The 19785-nt window shown below is 42.6% G+C and overlaps 1 protein-coding gene across 17 annotated transcripts in view; it reads left to right on the forward strand.

The window, feature by feature from the left end:
* Nucleotides 1-1330: 1330 nt before the first annotated feature.
* Nucleotides 1331-19785, forward strand: part of DCAF1 (DDB1 and CUL4 associated factor 1) — a 54715-nt gene continuing 36260 nt past the window's right edge. For 13 of the 17 annotated variants that reach the window (XR_003927726.2, XR_003927728.2, XR_003927727.2 and 10 more), the window contains exons 1-9: nt 1389-1513; nt 6940-7057; nt 11194-11270; nt 11979-12052; nt 13021-13134; nt 15239-15376; nt 16370-16873; nt 18115-18216; nt 19439-19597. Coding sequence is in view for 10 of the 17 variants with exons in the window: in XM_041118696.1 (XP_040974630.1) it covers nt 6948-7057; nt 11194-11270; nt 11979-12052; nt 13021-13134; nt 15239-15376; nt 16370-16873; nt 18115-18216; nt 19439-19597 (1278 nt within the window). In the remaining 7 variants the exon portion in view is untranslated. Of the gene's footprint in view, nt 1514-1925; nt 2328-6939; nt 7058-11193; nt 11271-11978; nt 12053-13020; nt 13135-15238; nt 15377-16369; nt 16874-18114; nt 18217-19438; nt 19598-19785 lie in introns of those variants that run through there. The other 4 variants (XM_030043905.2, XM_030043907.2, XM_041118693.1 and 1 more) reach the window with 3 other exon arrangements.

Consider the following 19785-nt stretch of genomic DNA (forward strand, 5'->3'; position numbering starts at 1 on the left):
TGATGAGGAGATGGGAGTGATAACCTCTGCAGCTTCCCTCCTGAACAGCTCTGTGGCTGGCCTAGAGGCTGCCAGGTGCCTTGCAGGGGGAGAAGAAGGTGCAGATGTGGATGTGCTGCTCTTCCCTGGATAATAATGCTGCAGGCAGGCCTGATACCTTTGATCCTCCAACCAGCCATGGGGGCATGGGTGAGAAGTGTACCCTTCTAGGTCTTCCTCCCCCTCATAAACAGTAACCTTGCTGAGAGCACAAGTTCTTCTTCATGGGTAACTTAATATGCCAGGGGCAAGGGACAGTGCAGAATAGGAACTTATTACCACTGTAAAAGCACACAGTGCCCCCCAAAGAGCTGGGCTACTTCCACCGCGGAGCCAACAAACAAGGAAAAAAGTCCCAGAGGAATGGAAGAGTTTGCACATGGAAAGCAAACAGGGATGGCGCTACGCAACGCTGCAGGGTTTCTCTGCGCACAGACCCTCTCTCATTGCATGCATGTGCCTAGCTTGTCCTGGGGGGTGTTAGAGGGAAGGACTGGGGAGAGGATGAACTCTTGCAGCCGGGAGGAAGGGTGGGGACGTGAGGAGAGGATCTTGCCCCAGAGGCCCAGGAGAGCCTGAGAAATGCTTCGGTCCAGTCTGCGCTTCCTGCTGTTGGGCATGGCCCAGAGCGGAGGTGGAGGTGGGTGATCGGCACCGCTGTGGGGTTTGGCTTCCACTGCCAAAACCGGTCCCCATTGAACTGGGAAGAAATAGGATGGCGTTCCTGTCTTGCAGACAAGAAGAGGAGGAACCGCTCCGGAGAGGGAGGGAAGGCAGGCACGCTCGTCATCTGAGCTCGCCTTCTCACTAGAACACCCCGCCGTCCACCTGGAAGTAGCGGTAAGCAGGTGAGCAACACACAAGTGAACGCTCAGCCTTGACGTGAGAAAGGACGAAACAGCCACGGCTGGTGACAGTCCCTGCCGTGCCCCTCGGGGCTGGAGGACGGCATGGCGGCGTGCCCGTTGCTATGCCGCTATCGGGGCAGACACCCGGGTATCGGGGCCGGCAGCTGCTGCTCGGTGACATCTCGGTGCCAGCCTGGGAAAAGCAGAATAAACAGCCTCGCCTCTCTCCCAGGAAAACGCCTCTTCGCCTACGAGCCGCCGCAGCCGCGGTGCTTCGGGCTGGGCTGGGCTGGCGAGGGCGCAATGGCGGCCCCCGCCGGGAACTACAACTCCCAGACTCCTCCGCGGCGCGGCTCCCCCGGGGGAGGGGGGGGCAGGCGCGCGCGCACGCGCAGCGGGCTCACCTCGCGCGAACTCCGTTTCCCGGGAGGCCGAGCGCGAGGCCCCTCGCCGCCTCCCTCCCCGCGGCTCGCAACGCCGCCTCGCGCTCCGTGACGCGACCCTTAAGCGTGGTGACGCGCAAAGTGTGTGCCCGCCATAGCAATCGCGGCCGCCGCGGGGTGTGCGGGGCCGAGCGCAGGGGCCGGGGGGGGGCAGCGGCGGCGACTCAGCGGCGCATCGGGCAGGTACGGGCCGCCGGGCGGGGGGGGGGGAGGCCGCGCCGCCGCGCTTCCACCGGGCCGGGCCGGGCCGGGCCGGTTGGCGGCCGCGGCCTCCGCGCCGGGCAGGGGGAGGGGGTCGCCTCAGGCCGTGAAGGAGCCGCCGGTTGGGGAGAAGGAGGGAGGGAGGGGGGGGGGGGTTGGCCTGCGCGCCCCGCCCCCGCGCCAGGGGGCGCCCTCCGAAGCGGCAGCGGGGCGGGGGCCCGGCGGGGCGCTGCGCCTCGTCCCGTTCCCCCCCCCCCCGCGCCCCGCGGCCTGTCAGCCTCCCGGCGGGGGGGGCGGGCCTGCGCCGCGCCGGCCCCGCCCGCCCCGGTGCTCCGCCGGCCGGCCCGCCCCCTCCCTCCCGCGCCGCGGCCTGGCGGAGGCGCCGCTCTGCGCGGGCTTCCGCCGGGCCTGCTGGGGAAGAGAGGCTCTGCGGCTTGGGGGTTCCCCCCCCCCCCCCCCTTCGCTGACCTTTAAACCTTCGGTTCGAACGGTCGGCGCCGGCCGTTCCTCCCGTTGCGTCCCGGCGAACGGTCTGCTGGCGCAAGGCGCGCGGCGGCGGGCGGCTGCAGGCTGGGGGCGTGCTGCCCGCCGTGTTAGAGCCGGTAAGAGCTGTCATTAGCGGCACGCTTCCCTCGGCGCTCCGCTGGCGAGGCAGCGTCCTCGTGGTGTTCGTTCCAGCCGCGTGAAGAGGAATGGATGTTGAAACGGAGCCTTGTTTTCTTGCCTGCCTTTGTAGACAGCAGAAGCCTGTTCCTGTTTTTTGTGCTTGACCTGGCAGATCAGCACGTACTTACAGGTTTGTTTTGCAAAAGCAGAAATTCCAGGAAACTAAATAACTTTGTGGGTTTCCCTGGCCTTAAAAGTGTTCTGACCGTAAAAAACGACGAATTTTCAAACAAAGATTTAAAGCAACATTAGGAACATGTTCTGTATGTAGTAACAGCCAAATTGGAGTCCTATTAGGGGTTGAAATGGGAAGTTGAACAAACGAGGACTTCCCTCGGAGCTTCACGCATGTATGATACCAAACCATGGTTTTATTCTCTGTAGATTGTGAAGATTTTGTTAGTTTGTGGCACAAGTGAACTTCAGTGTTGACAGTTTGTTATGCTTCAGCATTAACTCTGGCATGGTTATTTCAGACTCAACAGGTTTAGGCAAATAGCTGTCTGGTATCTCATCCATTGAAAGAATAATTGTGATGAGAGGGAGGTTTGTGGTTTTTTTTTTTTTTTTTTTAAAGAAGTAAGGAATTCTTCATGTTAAACATAAATATGGAAGAACATAGAGATATACTGCTCAGCTTGCTACATAGTTAACTAGATTCCAACTCACAAGTTCTTAGTTTTCCCTTACAGTGTTATATTATTACATTAGACTTTTCATCCACATTGTGTCCTCAGCCATGCTTAGAACCATATTTAGGAGCAATATGAGACTTGGTTATTTAAGCTAGGTCAAAGTGTAGTTATTAGAATTTCAGTTAGCTCTACATATGTGAATGTACAAATCCTCTTGTAATTTTTGTCCACATATGAACTTAAATGTGCAATCTTTCTATATAGTTGATTAAAATTGATTATTCCCCCCCCCCCCCCCCCCGGTATGATTTCTGTTTTTGTTATGTGGCTCTTTCATTTTCCATTTAAATTGCTAAGGTATGGATTTTGCGCTTGTTTCCCAAGTAACCAAATTGTTGGTTTTCAGATTTTATGAATAGATTTGTTTTCATCTAAGAGGTTTCGTACTTTAAAATGCATATCTGTATTGAAGTCAGTGCGTTTGGAACCTCATAATCCTTTTCATGAACACAACACAAAATCAATAAGTGAATGACCTGTAGTAGTGTTGCAGTCGGCGTGACGCTCAAATATGTTGAGGAACAAAAGGGTGAAGCTGAACTGCTTGAACTGTACCATGTGCATGTCAAGGTTTGCAGTTAGAGGTCAGCGGGACTTGTATTTCTTTGTTGTTCAGAGGTGTCTGGCTAAGGTGACTCAAGCACTAAGGTGTCTGAGATTTCAAAAACATGTGAGTACTTCTAGGTATCTGTGTCTGAATACTTCTCTGGGTTTCCCTTTTCTGTCAGATTTTTACATCTCAGTTTAGAAGAGTAAAATGCTTACAAAACCTTTGCTATGATATTGGAATACTAAGTAGTGTTTAATATTAAAGCAATACTGTGTGCACCACTGTGTGCTGAAACATGCATATGTGGATTTTCAGTGCGAGTCTTCACAGTGAGTGATAGTTAAGGTTGTAAGTATTTGTCTTTCAAAGTCAAAGCACTTAAAGGATTTATGTTATGTTAATATCAGTTCTATTGATTCTAAATATGATATTTTGACAATAGTGGTGTTTGGAAAAAAAAAATTCCATTCCTTAGCTTATTAGATGTTCTCATTGAAAACTGTAGTAGGCCATGATTTTCAAAACTTATTAAAAAAAAATTACACCCCCCCCCCCCAATTTAAATCTATAATGAGTGAGCTGCTCCCTGTTCTTCTAGTTCCTGGAGAGCAATTTAAGATTCAATTTGTTCACCAGCTTGTCCAAGGGGAAGTAGTGAAAGTCAGAGTTGCTCTCACAGGCCACCTTCTCCAACAGCCTGGGTATAGTTCTGACAGTTAGAGTTTAGTTCATACCGCTTATGATCTTGTCCTTTCTGCAGAGTTCTTCACTTTGATTTAAGATGGAATTCTTGAAAAAAATGAGCACAGTAGGAATTGCTTTGGTGCTTGTATTTAAAAAGTCATTCACCTGCCATAGTGTTCGGTCCATATATATATTTTAATGCTAACACGCATTAATATGAGAACTGTGGCAGTAGATGCTTTTGAGATAATTTTTGTTGTTGCTGCTGCTCTTTGCAGTGCCATCTAGAATAGTCATATTTATTTGAATAGGTTGAGAGGGATAAGCCTTCGGAATAGATGAGATGCCTTGGCGAGACATTTACTTTCATTGCAGTGTACCTATAGAAAGGGTGGCATTTTTATGTTTTAACTTTATTTCAGGAAAATAGTTGTGTCAGCACCAGTTATTTAGACCCATAACATACTTTAAGTGAGGTAATACTCCAGGTTTTAGGGACAGCTGGGATTTTTCTATTGTCACTTGGTTATGGTATAGCACTGGGTGTCCCAGAGGGCAATGTGAGCAGTTCCTGTCATCCTCCTGACTTGAACTTTGTTGACCTGTTGCAGGTATTGCTGGACTTTTCTTATTTTCTAGCTGGAATAATTCAGGGTTGTTAGGGGAAGTAAACTATTCTTCGGATTGCAGGAGCGCCTGTACAGGCCTTATAGAAGCTCTGGGGTCACAATGAACTTTTTTCTGTATCCCTTGGGTATAAAATGAAGGTGGAGATGTCTGAAATGGTTGAATGCAGATACCGTTACAGCACTTGCATTCTGAGTCTCAGACTAGAGTTGCCTGAATGTTTATCTGTGATATTTAAAAGCTCAGAAGTGCTGCTGGCAAGTGTTGTTCAGTTAATGAAAAAGAGAATGAAAAAGAGAATGGAGCTTTATGAGCTTGGACTAGTTTTCCTTTTCAGAGGTGTTTCGGGCAGTGTATGTGTACAATCTCATTATGTTTTTGTTGCCTGTTTTTTCCAAAGCGATTTACACATTTGCATCAAATTTCCCAGTCTAGTTCTGTGATGAATGAATAATGAATGCTCTAGATAAAATCATAATTACTTGTCATTTAGAAAACATCATCTATCTTTATGCTTAGGTAGGTTTTTTGTTAGCATATGCTCACTTCGTATAGTACTTATCAAAATGGTGTTCTTCGGACTGGGTGTCTTGTAGTCTTAGGTTTATTTTTCTGTGGTCTTCGGGTGATGATTTTTGTGCAGTTTCTGCCAGTTTCATCTTCAGCCAGGTGATCTTCATTTCTTGTCTCCCCTTTAACTAACCAGTCATAATACATTAAATTCAGAAGCACCTATGAGACAGCAGGTAGATCTGTAGGGTTGTTCACCCATTCCGAATGAGAAAAGGTTTTAAACCAATTAGAGGTATCCAACACTCAGTTAAACATGGCGATGTTTTTCAGAATGAACTTGGGCTATAAATGCTTATGTAATCCATGTTGACCTATGGCTCCCTTTATAGTCTGTCATTTGACTGATTCCTGAGCATGTATTTCAGGAGTTGATGTGTATGTCACCGTCTTAAACATATCTGTATGTAACATTGCTTTGCAAAGTTCTTTCTCTGGGTCAGTTAGGACAAATGGCTATTTAATCTCATGGCAGATGGATATTGGCCATGTTATGGCTAATGAAATGCTGGAAATTTTTGTGTGGTTTTGGATGGGAAGGAATTTCTTTTGCTTTGATTTCTGGGCCCCACCCCCCACCCCCCCCCCCATCTCCAATACAAGGTCAATTTATACATTAGGATTGGGTGTTCCTTCCTCCAGAAGTTACAACACTTCACAGCAATCACAGTCTGGAAACTAAGGGCATGGCAGTGTTTTGAGACAGATTTTGCTCTAGTTTTGTCTATTAATATTTCTAGTAGATTTTTATCAGGCTGACAAAAATTGGCACCTGGAATTTTAGAGGCTTAGAATCTAGAGTGATAGTTCCCTTCATTAAATGGTACATTAACAAGTCACTCAGTACTGTAGGGGGATCTCACTTTTGAGGATGGGAAGATAAATCTTCTGTCAGCTGCTTGCAAGTAGAGGCTGATAAACCTGAGGTAATTGCTCCAGTGCTCCCTCCTGTGATCATTCTTCCCTCTTACTAGAGCCACTGGCTGTTCTTGGAAACCTTGAACAAGTAGTGATGCGGTGAGCTGCTCTGTTTCCCAACTACCACCTTCTGGTGCTCCTTCCACTGCCCACAGCTGCTCAGTGCAGCTGCCTTCTACCTCCTTGGCAGTGTGAAGCTAATATGATTCTTGGCACTTTCACTGCTGTCTGGAGGGTGTTAAACTGGAATAATGACACTGATCATAATCTTGCTGCCCTAGCTTTGTTGTTTCTTGAGTAAATCCCTGAGCAACAGCAAAGGACTAACTCAAGTCTGCTCATGGAATTGAGGTAGAGTTTTAAAAAGCTTCAGTACTGAACACACTTGTGGTTAGGTGTACATACTTCCCATCACGGTCAGGGTTGTCATACACCAGTTAAGACTTGTGTTCAAAGTGTACGCATGTTCTTTATTCTTCAGGCAAAGGACCAGAGACTTCCAACGTTGAAAGTGAAGTTCAGCAGTATTCTGTCACTTAATCTTCTCTTTCTCACTCCTTGTTGCTGAGTATTTACTTGCCCATTCCAAATGACTTGTAACCTTTGATTTAGATTATTTCAATGAATATAGCAAAACTGTGTGGGATTTCCTGCTCATTTTTGTGCTTCTCCCCCCCGGCTTGTTACCTCTCCTTTAGGCTAAGCCATGACTTCAGGATCTGGGCATGTGGACTCCAAGGCTGAGCTCACTGCTTTGCTTGAGCAATGGGAGAAAGAACATGGCAGCGGGCAAGACATGGTCCCTATTCTCACCAGGTAAGATCTATTAAATAAATTCTTAAATCCAAATATCTGAGATTACTTGACAGCAGTTTTTACCATGTTTTTCTTGAGGTTTTTACATACCTGATTACCTGTTGGTAATTCATTTTCTTGGTCTAGAAGTTGAACTATAAGTGTGGTATTTAAATACACACAATTTTTGGTAAGAAATTTATATTGCAAAGATCTTACACAGACTGTCTCTAAAACATGAATTTAATTCTCTGAAATAATAGAAGTCAGGGGAATCATTAAATAGTTGAAATAACTTTAGTTTAGTATCTTCACCTGAAGCTTGTAAAATATTGATCAAGGTCGAAAGCTAAGAGAATGTTGTTCCATGAGAGTGGCAGTGTGGGGTTTGTGATTGTAGTAACATTGGTCAGATTAAATGAAAGGATGAGAGTGACTCTTTGAATGAATCAAGTGGATTGTATTGAGAAGATTTTATTGAAGCTCATAGGGCATGTTTAAAGTGAAATTTTAAAACTTGATTAATTTTTTTTTAATCTGGATGTTGATTGACTGGCATTGTATTGTATGGGTGAGAAAGATATTCCCTGGACCAACAAATTATTTTTAGATGTGTAGGTACTAGTAACACCATTAATTATAAGACATCCTCTATTACAAGAGAAACATTTGAATTATCAATCGCATTTGTGGTTTCCCAAGCCAGGCCTCTCTTGGGTAAACTGGTATTACTCTTGCTTTAACAGGAGATTCACAGAAATTCCACGCAATTCCTCCTTGTGCCTCTGCTGGGAGACCTGTGGCCTGCCTAGTGTATGCAGAAGCACTTACTGCACTTGTACATTAAGAGCAATCCAGGTTTCTGTACTGCCCTGCTCTGCGTTGTTGGGTCAGACAAGTCAGTGCACAGATTCTGAGCTGGCACTGGGTGGAAGTAACAGGAATCTGGTGGAGCTTCTTTGCACAGATCCGTGCCATGCCTCGCCTAGTGGGCACAACTTTTTTGCTGTTCTTACTACGTTTTAAAAATAGCAGCACAGAAGAGGGAGATGAGCAGCAGAAAGCCAATCTTAAACACTTGAAAATGAGTAGGTCTCTTGAAAATCGTGAGACATGTTTTGGTGTATCTTTGTGTATTGTCTGATTTGTGTCTTGAAGGAAACATATGTGCTATTTCAAGGCTTTTTCTTACAGGCTTAAACAGCAGAAATTTACTATATTCTAAGAAATTTAAAGACACTTGAATTAAACATGTCTTGTCTTGTGTTTATAGCAGTCTGGCACTTCTTGCTCCCCCTCAGCTCCTTGAATTCCCTACCTTATTTATGCCCAGACAAGTCTGATAACTCTCTTTTCATTCTCCAAGGTTTCTGTGCACCAGGCAGAGTGGTTATGAATGGTGAAAGCTTGGGTATTTTGGCTTTAGTGGAGATAATACAGATTTATTTAAGGCAGATAGCAAGGTGATCTGCTGGCTCTGGCAGAAGTTGGATTTGCAGTGCTTCAGGTATCAATGAAAGACATATGTCTGTTTGGAGTAGAGAGTTTTAGATACAGCATAGGTTTAAAAGAATTTGCTGGAAGAGATGCCTAGGAATCCTCACCAACTGGTGCTTGTATTAGCTGATGTCCTGAGGCAGGGTAATGTCCTTGCATACTGTTTTAGACTTAAGGCTGTGGTCACGCTTGTTGGTGAGTGACGTTTTTTCTACTTCCTTCCGCCTTCTGAGCTAAATGGAAGAAAACTTCCCTGTGTGGATGGGGAACCGTTAAATGTGATGCTGAGGCAGCCCATGTGCAAGTGCAGTAGTGAGTGTTTCAACAGTAATAGGACAAGAACAGCAACAGTGTGGCTTATAGGCCATGGCTGAATTGTCACTTCCAAATAAGCTGGTTTTCTGGATTTACGAACTCTGGAGTGTCAGAAGGTATGAATTGAAGAAATTGCTTGGAGAGCGTGTCAGCAAACAACAGATGTTAAATATATACAGTTTTCAAAAATATTATAGTCGAAATGATCCTGCAAGAGCATTAGCTCATAGTCTGGATGCAAGTCATGTTCAGCCGTTCTGGCAAATCCTGGCAGTCAGATCCTTCACTGCATCCCAAGAGCCTCTTTCATAAAGGGAATAAATCAGCAGCATAACATCACACTTCATCTCCACAAACCAAGTGTAAGCATCTTGCGCTGTTGCAATCTGTTGTAAAGGCTCAGGCTGGTCATTAATGCCAAATGATGTCACGGAGCCATATTAGGATGGCTTTATATTATGCCATCTAGATCACTGGGAATCTTGTAAAGTTGACATACTTTTATGTGTACCACTGCCCCTTCCTTCCCCACCCCCAAGTTGAGCTCAGTTTGTGGCAAGTAAAAATGAGGATCTGACTTAACTTTCCAAAGATGATTGCAAAGACAGTTGTAAAGAGAAAAAAATTAGTCAGAGGTGAGGGGAAAGAACCCCTACCCAATCTAAAACCTAGATCTTGTCTGCAAACTCTGAAGTGGCTAAAGAACCAATATAATGCCAAGTGAATGAAGGAAATCTCAAAACCTGAATAGAAGTTCAGTGTTTCTGTGGATTGGTTTTTGTTAAAGCCCTGTGTACCACATGCCTATGTTAGGAGGCAGGAATGAGCTTTGTTAGTTACTTGACTCTCCTGTTGCTTCAACTGAGAATTGACAAAGCTGTTGATCTAGATACATTCATCCAAGTCACTTCACAAGCCACCTTTGTATGCGTTAGTTAAAAGAAGGGTATTGTAAGCAAGCTTGGTGGGTTTTTTTTCTTTTTGAAAGTAAATTTTAAAGAGGCAGTGCTTTTTTATTTTGGTCAAACAATTGTGATTAATTGTCTCAAAAACCCCCATAATTGGTGATTCACGTGCCTGTTTAATCTAAGCTGTGATAATGTTGTTGTCCCTGAAACCACTTGGCAGCTTCAGCTGGCATGCTGTTTGGCTGCCTACCTAAACAGGATGGACTGATGAGAATGTTATGCTCACTTTCCATGCTGCTTGTCTGTCCTTTTTGGCACATAATCAAAATGCTGATTATCACCTAAAAAGACCTGACAAGTCTAGGGTGCAGCTTCTCAACTCCCCATTTGTCCCAGTTGTCTGTCAGCAGGCACCCCTCAAGCTATTAGTTCTCATGGAAAAAAATGAGGAGCTGGCAGTGGAGTATTTAAGTAACTTGCTTTTGCCAGAAATTCATGAGAGCTCAAGCTGTGCCACCTGTTAGCAAGGGACACAATTTGCATCTCTTCACATTCAGGCTTCCTAAAAGTAAATATTAGAACCCCACAGGATAAACAGTTTGCTGAAAGGTAATTGTCAGATCAGAGACAAGCAGGAAAGTTCTCTGCTCATTCCTGATGAGCTAATTTTCTGTACCTACAATCTGGGCAGGCTTCATAACATTATTCTCTGTCATACTGGCAAATCAGCATAGTTCAGAGGCAGGACTAAGTATGTTTTTGCCTCTAATTGTCCCTGGGAACACAGGATATTTTCTGGAAAGTAACAGGAATGGAGTAGAAGTCAGTGGCATTCTGTAAGGGAAATCCCCTGCAAAAGACAAATATTTTTCCAGGGATTACTGCAGCCTTCCAGCAATTTTCCCTCCCCTATAATAAACTCTGCCTAGATAGCTACCCTGAGGTATTACAACCTTGTTTTAAAATGCTGTGCTGCACATAGATTCTGCACCCTACTCTAGACCTCAGTAGAAGGGAGGGAATGAGGTTTTATACCAAGGAAATAAGACTTAATTTGCTGATATTTTTTGAATACTGCTCTTTATTTCACCTCAAACTCCATATATTTCTGTGGTACCACTTCATGGAGAAAGACAGTGGGTGACTACGGAATTATTTATTGCCTGACCATGAGATAATCTCTTTCTTCTTCATTTTGTTTCAATAAAAATAATAATTCATTCCCTTACCGCTCATTCTAAATGAATTAGAGCATAGGATTTCTTGTGTCTGCTGAGGCTGCTTTTCAGCTTAGGGGAAGGCATAGCTTCAAAACAACCTTCAGCTGAGTTGATGAGCTGTTTTATAGTACTTTGACAGATAGGCTGTTGTGAGGAGCTGTGCACTAGGAGAAGACCGAGTGTGAATTCTGCTCATTTGATGTCATTCCTTCTGCAGGATGTCCGAGCTGATTGAGAAAGAGACTGAAGAGTACCGCAAAGGGGATCCAGACCCATTTGATGACCGACACCCAGGTAAGATGTCCTGAATGGTTTTGGCAGCACCAACTCTGTCACAATAGATACCTCGTAATTCATATTTAAGACTAAGCATTTTTTTAGCCTGAATGTGCCTACTGCTGATCAAGGTCTGATCTCTTGCACTGGGTAATTGTGCTCTGTAGTGCTGATATCTGGCAGTTTTGATGTTTGCTGCAAGATTTTGAGGCCCTGGGTAGACTTCAGAGGCTGATTTGACATAAGGGTATGATCATGTTAACAAGTTGTAGTTAATGTGAAGTAGTAGGTGTTAGATGGGCAGAGAAGACAGACTCAGATTATCTTGAATTTGCTGTTAAGTAAGTGCAGCGCTTTAGAATAGTTACATACAGCCACTGATGCTTTTTATCTTGTTATCCTTGGATTTTTTTTCTTTTCTTTTGGAGATGACTTATTTCCAAGTTACTGGAACAGTTGCCTGGCATCTGCATCTTCACTGTCTACGGTTCAATACTATTGGATCACTAAAATATGTTGTGTTTTGACTAGTAGGCATTCTAGGGAGGTAAAGCCTACCTGAAAAAATGTTAAGTCAGTGAATAAGTCGTATCATTTCTTCTGTAATTTTCCTTCCGAGAAAGGTCCTGCTAACTAAAGTATTCCACAATCAATTTGAAGATAGCAGTTCAGTATTAATCTTGACATCTTGAGGTAGGTAGATAAGTCTTCCTGTTTCTCCCACAGGTCGAGCGGACCCAGAGTGCATGCTTGGTCACTTACTGAGGATACTTTTCAAGAATGATGATTTCATGAACGCGGTAGGTTTGCTCTGAGAACTGTATCTGTCAATTCCTGACACCTTCTTACGATTTTTGTTTACTCTGTGCTGGTTGACCTCAGTACTTAATATTTATTTTACTGCTGTTGGGACTATCTCTTCCATAGCAGTGGTTTTTAAAACAGGTTTAAGCGCAACTCGTTTGCCACTGTTTAAGTGACTAAAGGAAAGGGGAGTTCATGAGCTGTTCAGGAGTGCTGGAATATGTGTAGTAACAATTGAATTAGTTTTTCTCAAGGTTTATCAGTCTCTTCAAAGAAAATGTAGCTCCTCTAATACATGTTTAAAAGCATCATTAATTCCTGTAATGGAAATACCGCTAATTACAATGCCTTGTCTCTGAATACTTGGAAATACTGGACTGCCTGTAGGAGCAGAGGAGTATGTCAGCTCTAGAAGCCTCAGGCAGAGAATTAGGAGGCAAGAGTCTGGCTTTCCTCTTGCATTGCTATACTCTAACATGAGTTAATAGCTAGAATTTTTGTTACCCTCATGTCCTTGAAAGCACCTGTATCACTACACATCGCTGTAAGGATTCTGGCGTTGCTTGCATGTAGCTTTCTGTCTTAAATGGCAAGCGATAAGGAAACATAAATTGCACATTTTTAATGGCATCTTTTATGTTAATTTTTTTAGCTATTGCCTTTCATGTTTACACTGTTACTGAACTGCAATTTTTTTAGGCATTTGTCTTTACATATCAGTTCAAGATAGATATTTAGTCAGTGAACAGCAGATCAGAGGGGAATTCTGTTTCTATGAGAAGTAATTTCAATTTCTGAGGCACTGGAGGGAGTGGGTTAAAGGCTAGTCATCTTGAGATCCAGGGCTTACATACTGACATTTCTTACTTTGTCGTTTTGCTGCTGTGGGAGTTGTAAGGCTTCTGCTGCGCTGGTTTTGGTCAGAGTTGAATTTCAAACCAATACTGTTCCTGATCTTCTCTAGCTAGTGAATGCTTATGTGATGACAAGCAGAGAACCTCCATTAAACACTGCTGCCTGCCGACTTCTTCTGGATATCATGCCGGGACTGGAAACAGCTGTTGTCTTTCAGGAAAAGGTACCATCTGTACTAAGGCTTGGTTTTTAAGCTTGGTGTACTATGTACTCCCAACAGTTCTTGCCATAGAAGAAACCATTAAAAGCCATATTGAAATCCTGTCTGTGGGAGACAATCTATTCAGTCTTACTAATGGTTTGGGGCTTTTTGATCTTGGCTTGTTCAGCTGATAAAATCTTGGGTATTTTGCAGCTTTTAAGGTATAATGGGACTGATTCAGAGGAGCTGGAACTTAATGTAATGTTTTGGGAAATGCCATAATTTGAATTGTTATTTTATAGGCCTGTGAATAGAGCAGGCCGTATAGAACATGAAGACTTGCTGTAGGAGTCTTGCCTAGTAATCCCCAGTGAGAGCAGAGTGATAGCATTATTAGAGTTGAGTGATAAGCAAGTCATACTTTAACTAAGCAGTCTAAAATCCACATGCTTTGTGGGGATTATCTGGAACTTGGAACTGTGATGGACAGCTGAATCAGACTTCTGTATGTTGACAAGTGTGGTTTTCTGAAGGAATGCACAGAGAGCTGAAAGTGAGGAGAAAGTTGATTTCACTCCTGAGCCACAGTTTCTTCATCTGTAAAAGTTCATGTAATGTTTTTCTGAAGTTTGGAGATCAGGTGGTGCTTTATATAAAGTTCTAAATAAATTTCTTTACTATTGGAAATATGGATGTGAACTCTAAAGCATGGTATAAGGAAAGAATAATGTGCTCCCTTTGTGAAGGACTGAATTTAATTTGAGATCTTTGTGATCTGTCCACAGGCTATGGCTGTGACACTTTGATCCCAAAAAATTAAAAGCAAAAGAATAGTTCCCTATTTGTGGAGGATATAGCTTTTCTCAGAGACTAAATCTCTCTGTAAATTGAAATTAAATTTTTAAGTTAAGTTTTGCACTTAAGGACTTCTTTACTTTTTGACTTGCGAATATAGAGAGCTCTGTTAGGGCGCATTGGGTTCCTATAGTGAGGAGGCTTTAGGACAGCTCGCAAATCCGTTGGGAGAGGGTACTGTTGTTGCCAGAAAGACTCCCTCTAGCGGACAAGGTATTTCACAGCTCATCGATTTTTTTATATTTTAATGACATAAGAGCATTTAAATAATAATGCAATTTTCTTTAAATATATAACAGGCAACTCTTTAAAAATCTGTAGGCTGCAAGTTCTCATTGAAATATATGTCTGTTCAGTATTACTTTTAACTGATCTTTTATTGTGTTGTACCTATGATTCAAATTATGTGCAAGATTCCTGTCATGATAATGATGTGTTGTTGTATGATGTTTCAAAATCCAGTAGTGATTTAGAGGAAAAACTTGAGGCTTTCTTTCTAAACCGTTGTCCTTTTAATTGACTTTTAATTTTTAGTTAACTCTTATCCAGCCTTTTTAAGAAAAGTTGCCTGGCAGGCTGTGTTCAAGCACTGCTGATTTTGTTACTATTAAAAATGTTAAACATATTTAACATTAAGATTTTCACATGTACAGATTGGTATACTTGCATGCATTTCTCTTCTCCAAACATTATGGATTTCTGACTATGTTGAGAATTGTTCTTTTGGTTGGTGAGCAGTCATTAATGTAAAGAGTTCCTCTGGAACCAGGTAGCTTGCTTATTTAAGTGACTTTTCAATTTAGCCCTAGTAAGCTTTTAGTGAAATACAGGAAATTTAGCCAAATTCCATTCTACTTGGTGTAAGTTCAACACGGCTTCTTTGAAATCTGCTAAATTGCTGGAGCTTTATATTAGTGAAACTGACAGGAGCTTTGGGCTTGTTTGTTTCAAATAATCAATTTATATCTATAGTGTTTTGCTACTTCCTAGGCAGTAGGTTGACTGGCCACTTCAGAAGATTTTTGCAGGTGTGCAAATCCTGATTCCAAATATCTGATGCCTGGGAATAGTTTTCTGTAGCTTAAAATGTTAGATTTATTTCTTTTTTTGGTTCCAGATATTTTTGATTCATCACACGATTGGTAGGAAATCTAGCCTCATCATTAACAGAGATAGGGAGAATTGTTACCAACAGATGCTTTCACTGCAACTGAGAAGTTAAAAATGAAATATAACTGTTGGAATTGCTTTCTTATTTTCTTCATTCTAGGAAGGCATAGTTGAAAATCTCTTCAAGTGGGCGCGAGAGGCTGATCAGCCACTAAGGACATATGCAACGGGGCTGTTAGGAGGAGCTATGGAAAACCAAGATATTGCTGCAAATTACAGGGACGAGAACTCACAATTGGTAATGATCTCTTGATCACTTTCCTTTTTTAGAGGGCAGATACCTTTTACCTTTTTTTGGGGGGGGGGGGGGAGCTCACATTCATGAGTTTATATGGGTCTTACAGTGGTTGCAGTAATATCTGTAAGAGTCAGTAGCTTGCTTTCCATCCTTTCTTGACCATGCATTTGCTGAGACTGGGGCATGTGGCCTGATTGTTCTGTTATACCAGTTATGTTAAAAAATGCCAGTGGAAACCTAAGAAGGCAAATACTGTACTTTTAAATGGGACTCATAGCTTCCTTAAAGAAAAACTTTCAGCAGCTTTACACCTGTAACTATCGCATATCGTGATTTATGTACCAGACAGGGATTTTAAAATAAAAGGTAAATCAACATGGGGACAACTTAATAGGAAATACATTCGCTTCTGTTCTAAAATTTTAACCAGTTTAGTGTTGATTCTGTATGATGTTTATCAGCAATGGAGATGACTTTCAGAAGAAGGTACAATAGGGAAATTTGTCTCCCAGGATGGTGTACAGTGTGTCGAAGCATAGGTGAATTCTAATTCTTGCACAGATAAGGCCCTTAAAAGTAAAAGCATGACCTTAGGTTTTGTGGAACTGCAATTTATCAAATCTGCTGCTTTGAAAGGGAATGTTGCCTTTATTCTAGGCTAGGCAGAGATGATGGAAGGATGGTGCAAGCTAGTATGTGGTTCTGTTAGCACCAATATAGCTCATCTGCTCTTAATGGCTTTCAAGCCACTTCTTTCTCATTCAGGAGACTGGGTGCTGATATTTTTAGAATGAAAGTAGTTGTAGCAAAAAGTATTGGAGTTTTCTTATTCACTTTGAAATCATTATTTCTCTGGGCAAATGTACACCACAGCATATTTGACACTTTGTGCTGTGGAGTTTACTGTATGATAAGAACAAAAAGTATGGCCGATGTGAGTTGCATGATCAAAGCAAGAAGTGTGTTCTCATGCATGCTTCTTTTCTGAAACAGGTGGCTTTGGTGCTTCGACGGCTACGAGAGTTACAGGTTACTGAAATGACTACAAAACAAGAAAACAAGCGTCCCAGTCCTCGGAAAGTGCCATCAGATCCTCTGCTGCCTCTAGATGAAGAGGCTGTGGATATGGATTATGGGGAGATGGCAGTAGATGGAGAGCAAGAGGAGGTTTCTGGTGATATGGAGATCTCCTTTCATCTTGATTCAAGTCACAAGACCAGTAGCAGAGTAAACTCTGCTACAAAGCTAGATGATGGGGGACTGAGAAAAAGCAAATCAGGGAAACAGCATGAAAGAGATGGCTTCCGGAAGGCCAAGCAAAAGCTGGGCTTCTCTGCTTCGGAACCAGAGCGGATGTTTGTTGAACTGTCCAACAGCAGCTGGTCTGAAATGTCCCCGTGGGTGATTGGCACTAATTATACACTTTACCCTTTGACTCCCGCCATAGAGCAGAGGCTAATTCTTCAGTACCTGACTCCCTTAGGGGAGTACCAAGAGGTGAGCATATAAAGGTGGGAGGAAGCACTTTGTGCTTGAATTCTCCTGACAAAACTATGAGTGGTATTGTGGGAAAAAATTTGCAGAACTGTTACATCGCTCTCTGATGTTTCCTGATACGATGAAGATCAGTAACCTTTCCTGAGTTGTTAATGACTTTCAAATTGATGAAGTCATTTAGTTTGAGTATTACTTGGTAGTTAATACTCAAACCTGAACCTAGCAGGTGTGTGGTCTAGTAGTTGGAGCATGGCACTAGGAATTTTATTCCTGGTTTCTGTTAAATTTGGTGATTGCTTACATGACACAGGGCAAGTCACTTTGAAATACAGACATTTTTCCTGTTTCCTCTGCGGGATGTGATAGACTCCTGCAATTAAAAGTCTGAGGAAATAACCTGCAATTCTAAATTAAGTGGTTTGTGTAACCTCTGCGGTAGTTCGGATGAGAAATGGCAGTGCCCATGTTATGCAGATGCTGTTGAGAGCTGTTTTGACTTACACAGACAAAGTAGTTGGGCAGGGTCAGATTTACCAAAGTGTGTTTCCTTTTTCCTCCCCCCCCCCCCCCCCTTTTTTCCCCTCCCTTTGACCATAAAACTCAAGTTAGCATAGGTCTGCAGGCCACCTTTATCTCTGCCTAATCTTTTTTTAGGTGGTTTAACTTAATTTGAAATAGAGCAAAGCATCACAGTATGCTTTGTAATAGACATTATGTGTGTGTGCACATGTGTGCCTTGCTTCTGTGAGAGCCAAAGAAACCATTATCCCCCTAATACCCTGCATGCTGACTGGATCACTTCATATGCCAGCAATAATAGGATATAAAAATAGGAATTAATACTATAAAGGTGTTACACAAAGAATTATGCAAAGGGTTTTGGTTTGTTGCCCTGCTCTCCTGTTTTTTCTGTTCAGTTGTTGGGTAGTTGTCTTTGCACAGATGGAAAGTGGAACCTATCGCCAGGGTGGTATCTGTGTGGACTTGCCATAGCCGCACTTGAAGGAGAGTCTTAAGATTTCCGTGTGGCAGCTGTCATGCACCTTGCTGCAGTCAGCAGATCTATTACAAGAGGTCTGTTAACCTTTATTGCTTCCTATGGATGGAGCTGGTTACCACTGACCTCTCATAACAGGTATCTGCTAATAGGGGAAAATTGGGGGTTTGAGAGAGTAAAACCAAAACAGACCTTGTATTTCCCATGAAACATTCAGTTAGTCTCTCATTTCTATTTTTCTCAGCTACTACCCATCTTTATGCAACTGGGATCAAGGGAGCTGATGATGTACTACATTGATTTGAAGCGAACCAACGATGTGCTGCTCACTTTTGAAGCCCTTAAGGTAAATTACTTTCATAATTTATAAAACGTACCATAAACATTGTAAAAGCATTGAATATATGTCTGCTGCATGTGTGAAAGGCAAATGCTCGCCTTCTTTAGGTCTGTGTATCTTGCAGTATTCCCTGAGATTGGAATTGGCTTTCACTCAACTTGAATGCATTGCAGTTTTGTTTTTATAACTGTCAAGTATTTAAAATAAAAAAAAGAAAGGGGGGGAGGGGCTAAAAAGATCTTAATTGTGCAGGAAGTGCCATTAATTTCACCTGCCATCTGCCTATCTGAAGATGATAAAAATTCCTTTTTCTGTCAAATGCTTGTGTTCCTGCTGCCCTTAGATGGCATTCCTGAGTTGTTCCACTGCCTCTCATCACAAGGGACACTTGTGAGGGGTAAGAAGCATAAGCGTCTTACTCCCAGAATCCCCAGTATGACATCTCTGAGCTTAATGTTTGTTGAAATACAATAGTTTTGTGTGAGTAGTCTTTAAGGTTACCTCCCCAAGGTACAAAACCACATAAAATAACCTTATTCAAGCCAAACCTGCAGTGCAGCAGCACAAGTTATATTTTTCTGTGCATTCTTTCCCTCTTTCACAGTAACTTCTCTGCCTCTGATCCTCCAGTGTCATCTTTCTCTCCGTTTCATTGTCATTTGTCTGAGAATTTATTGCCAAGGAGCAGTGTTCCTACAAAAGGTGTAGGTTACCTCAGTTGGGAGTGGGATGGGGTTCACAGTGGTTCTTACTGTTTCCTCTTAAGGTGTGGCAATACAGAAAAGTAGTGTGTAGTAAACCTCAGTGCAGCTGCAGACTTCCATTTTAACAATGGCCTTTAAACTTAATTTTTTAAAATTCTTCTTGCCAGCAATATGGCATATACAGAGTGGGAATGCAAATTTAAATATTTCTTAGTGATAATAGAAAGTGAGTTAATATGAAAAGAATAGGAATACTTAAGGTGGCCTCTTGGATAATTTCTGAGTTGCTCTGCTTTTCTTGTATTTCTTTTGCAAGATGTGTAAAGCAAAGTGGTAGTGCCTTTTTTGCTTTTGTCGTTCAGATAAATACTACATTCTGCAGTTAAATATAAAGGGAGGAGGAAAAAAGGTGGACAAAGCATGGAGTGCTTGTTTTTTCTGCCATCTGTTTTTCTATGGGGTGTGGGATGGAATCGATGATGGTTTGAAGAATTCCAGTCTAATCTGCTTTTATCCTTTCTTAGCATTTGGCATCATTGCTGCTGCACAACAAGTTTGCAACGGAGTTTGTTGCTCATGGAGGAGTGCAAAAGTTGCTGGAGATTCCTCGTCCTTCCATGGCAGCAACAGGGGTCTCCATGTGCTTATATTATTTGTCTTACAATCAAGATGCCATGGAGAGGGTAAGAGGCATTCTTTTACTGTAACTGCAGTGATTCCCATCATTTTTTAGTGTTTCTACCTGTGTTCGAACAGTGAATAAACATCTACTAAGCTAAAAAGCAAATTTATATAGAAGACTTTGGTATGTGCAGAGGCAATAGGAGGTATATAAATAATGGTATATTTGAGTGTTTTGTTTCAATGGTGT

The sequence above is a fragment of the Aquila chrysaetos genome, chromosome 20 (genome assembly GCF_900496995.4).
Source record: "Aquila chrysaetos chrysaetos chromosome 20, bAquChr1.4, whole genome shotgun sequence".
NCBI classification, from domain to species: Eukaryota; Metazoa; Chordata; class Aves; order Accipitriformes; family Accipitridae; genus Aquila; species Aquila chrysaetos.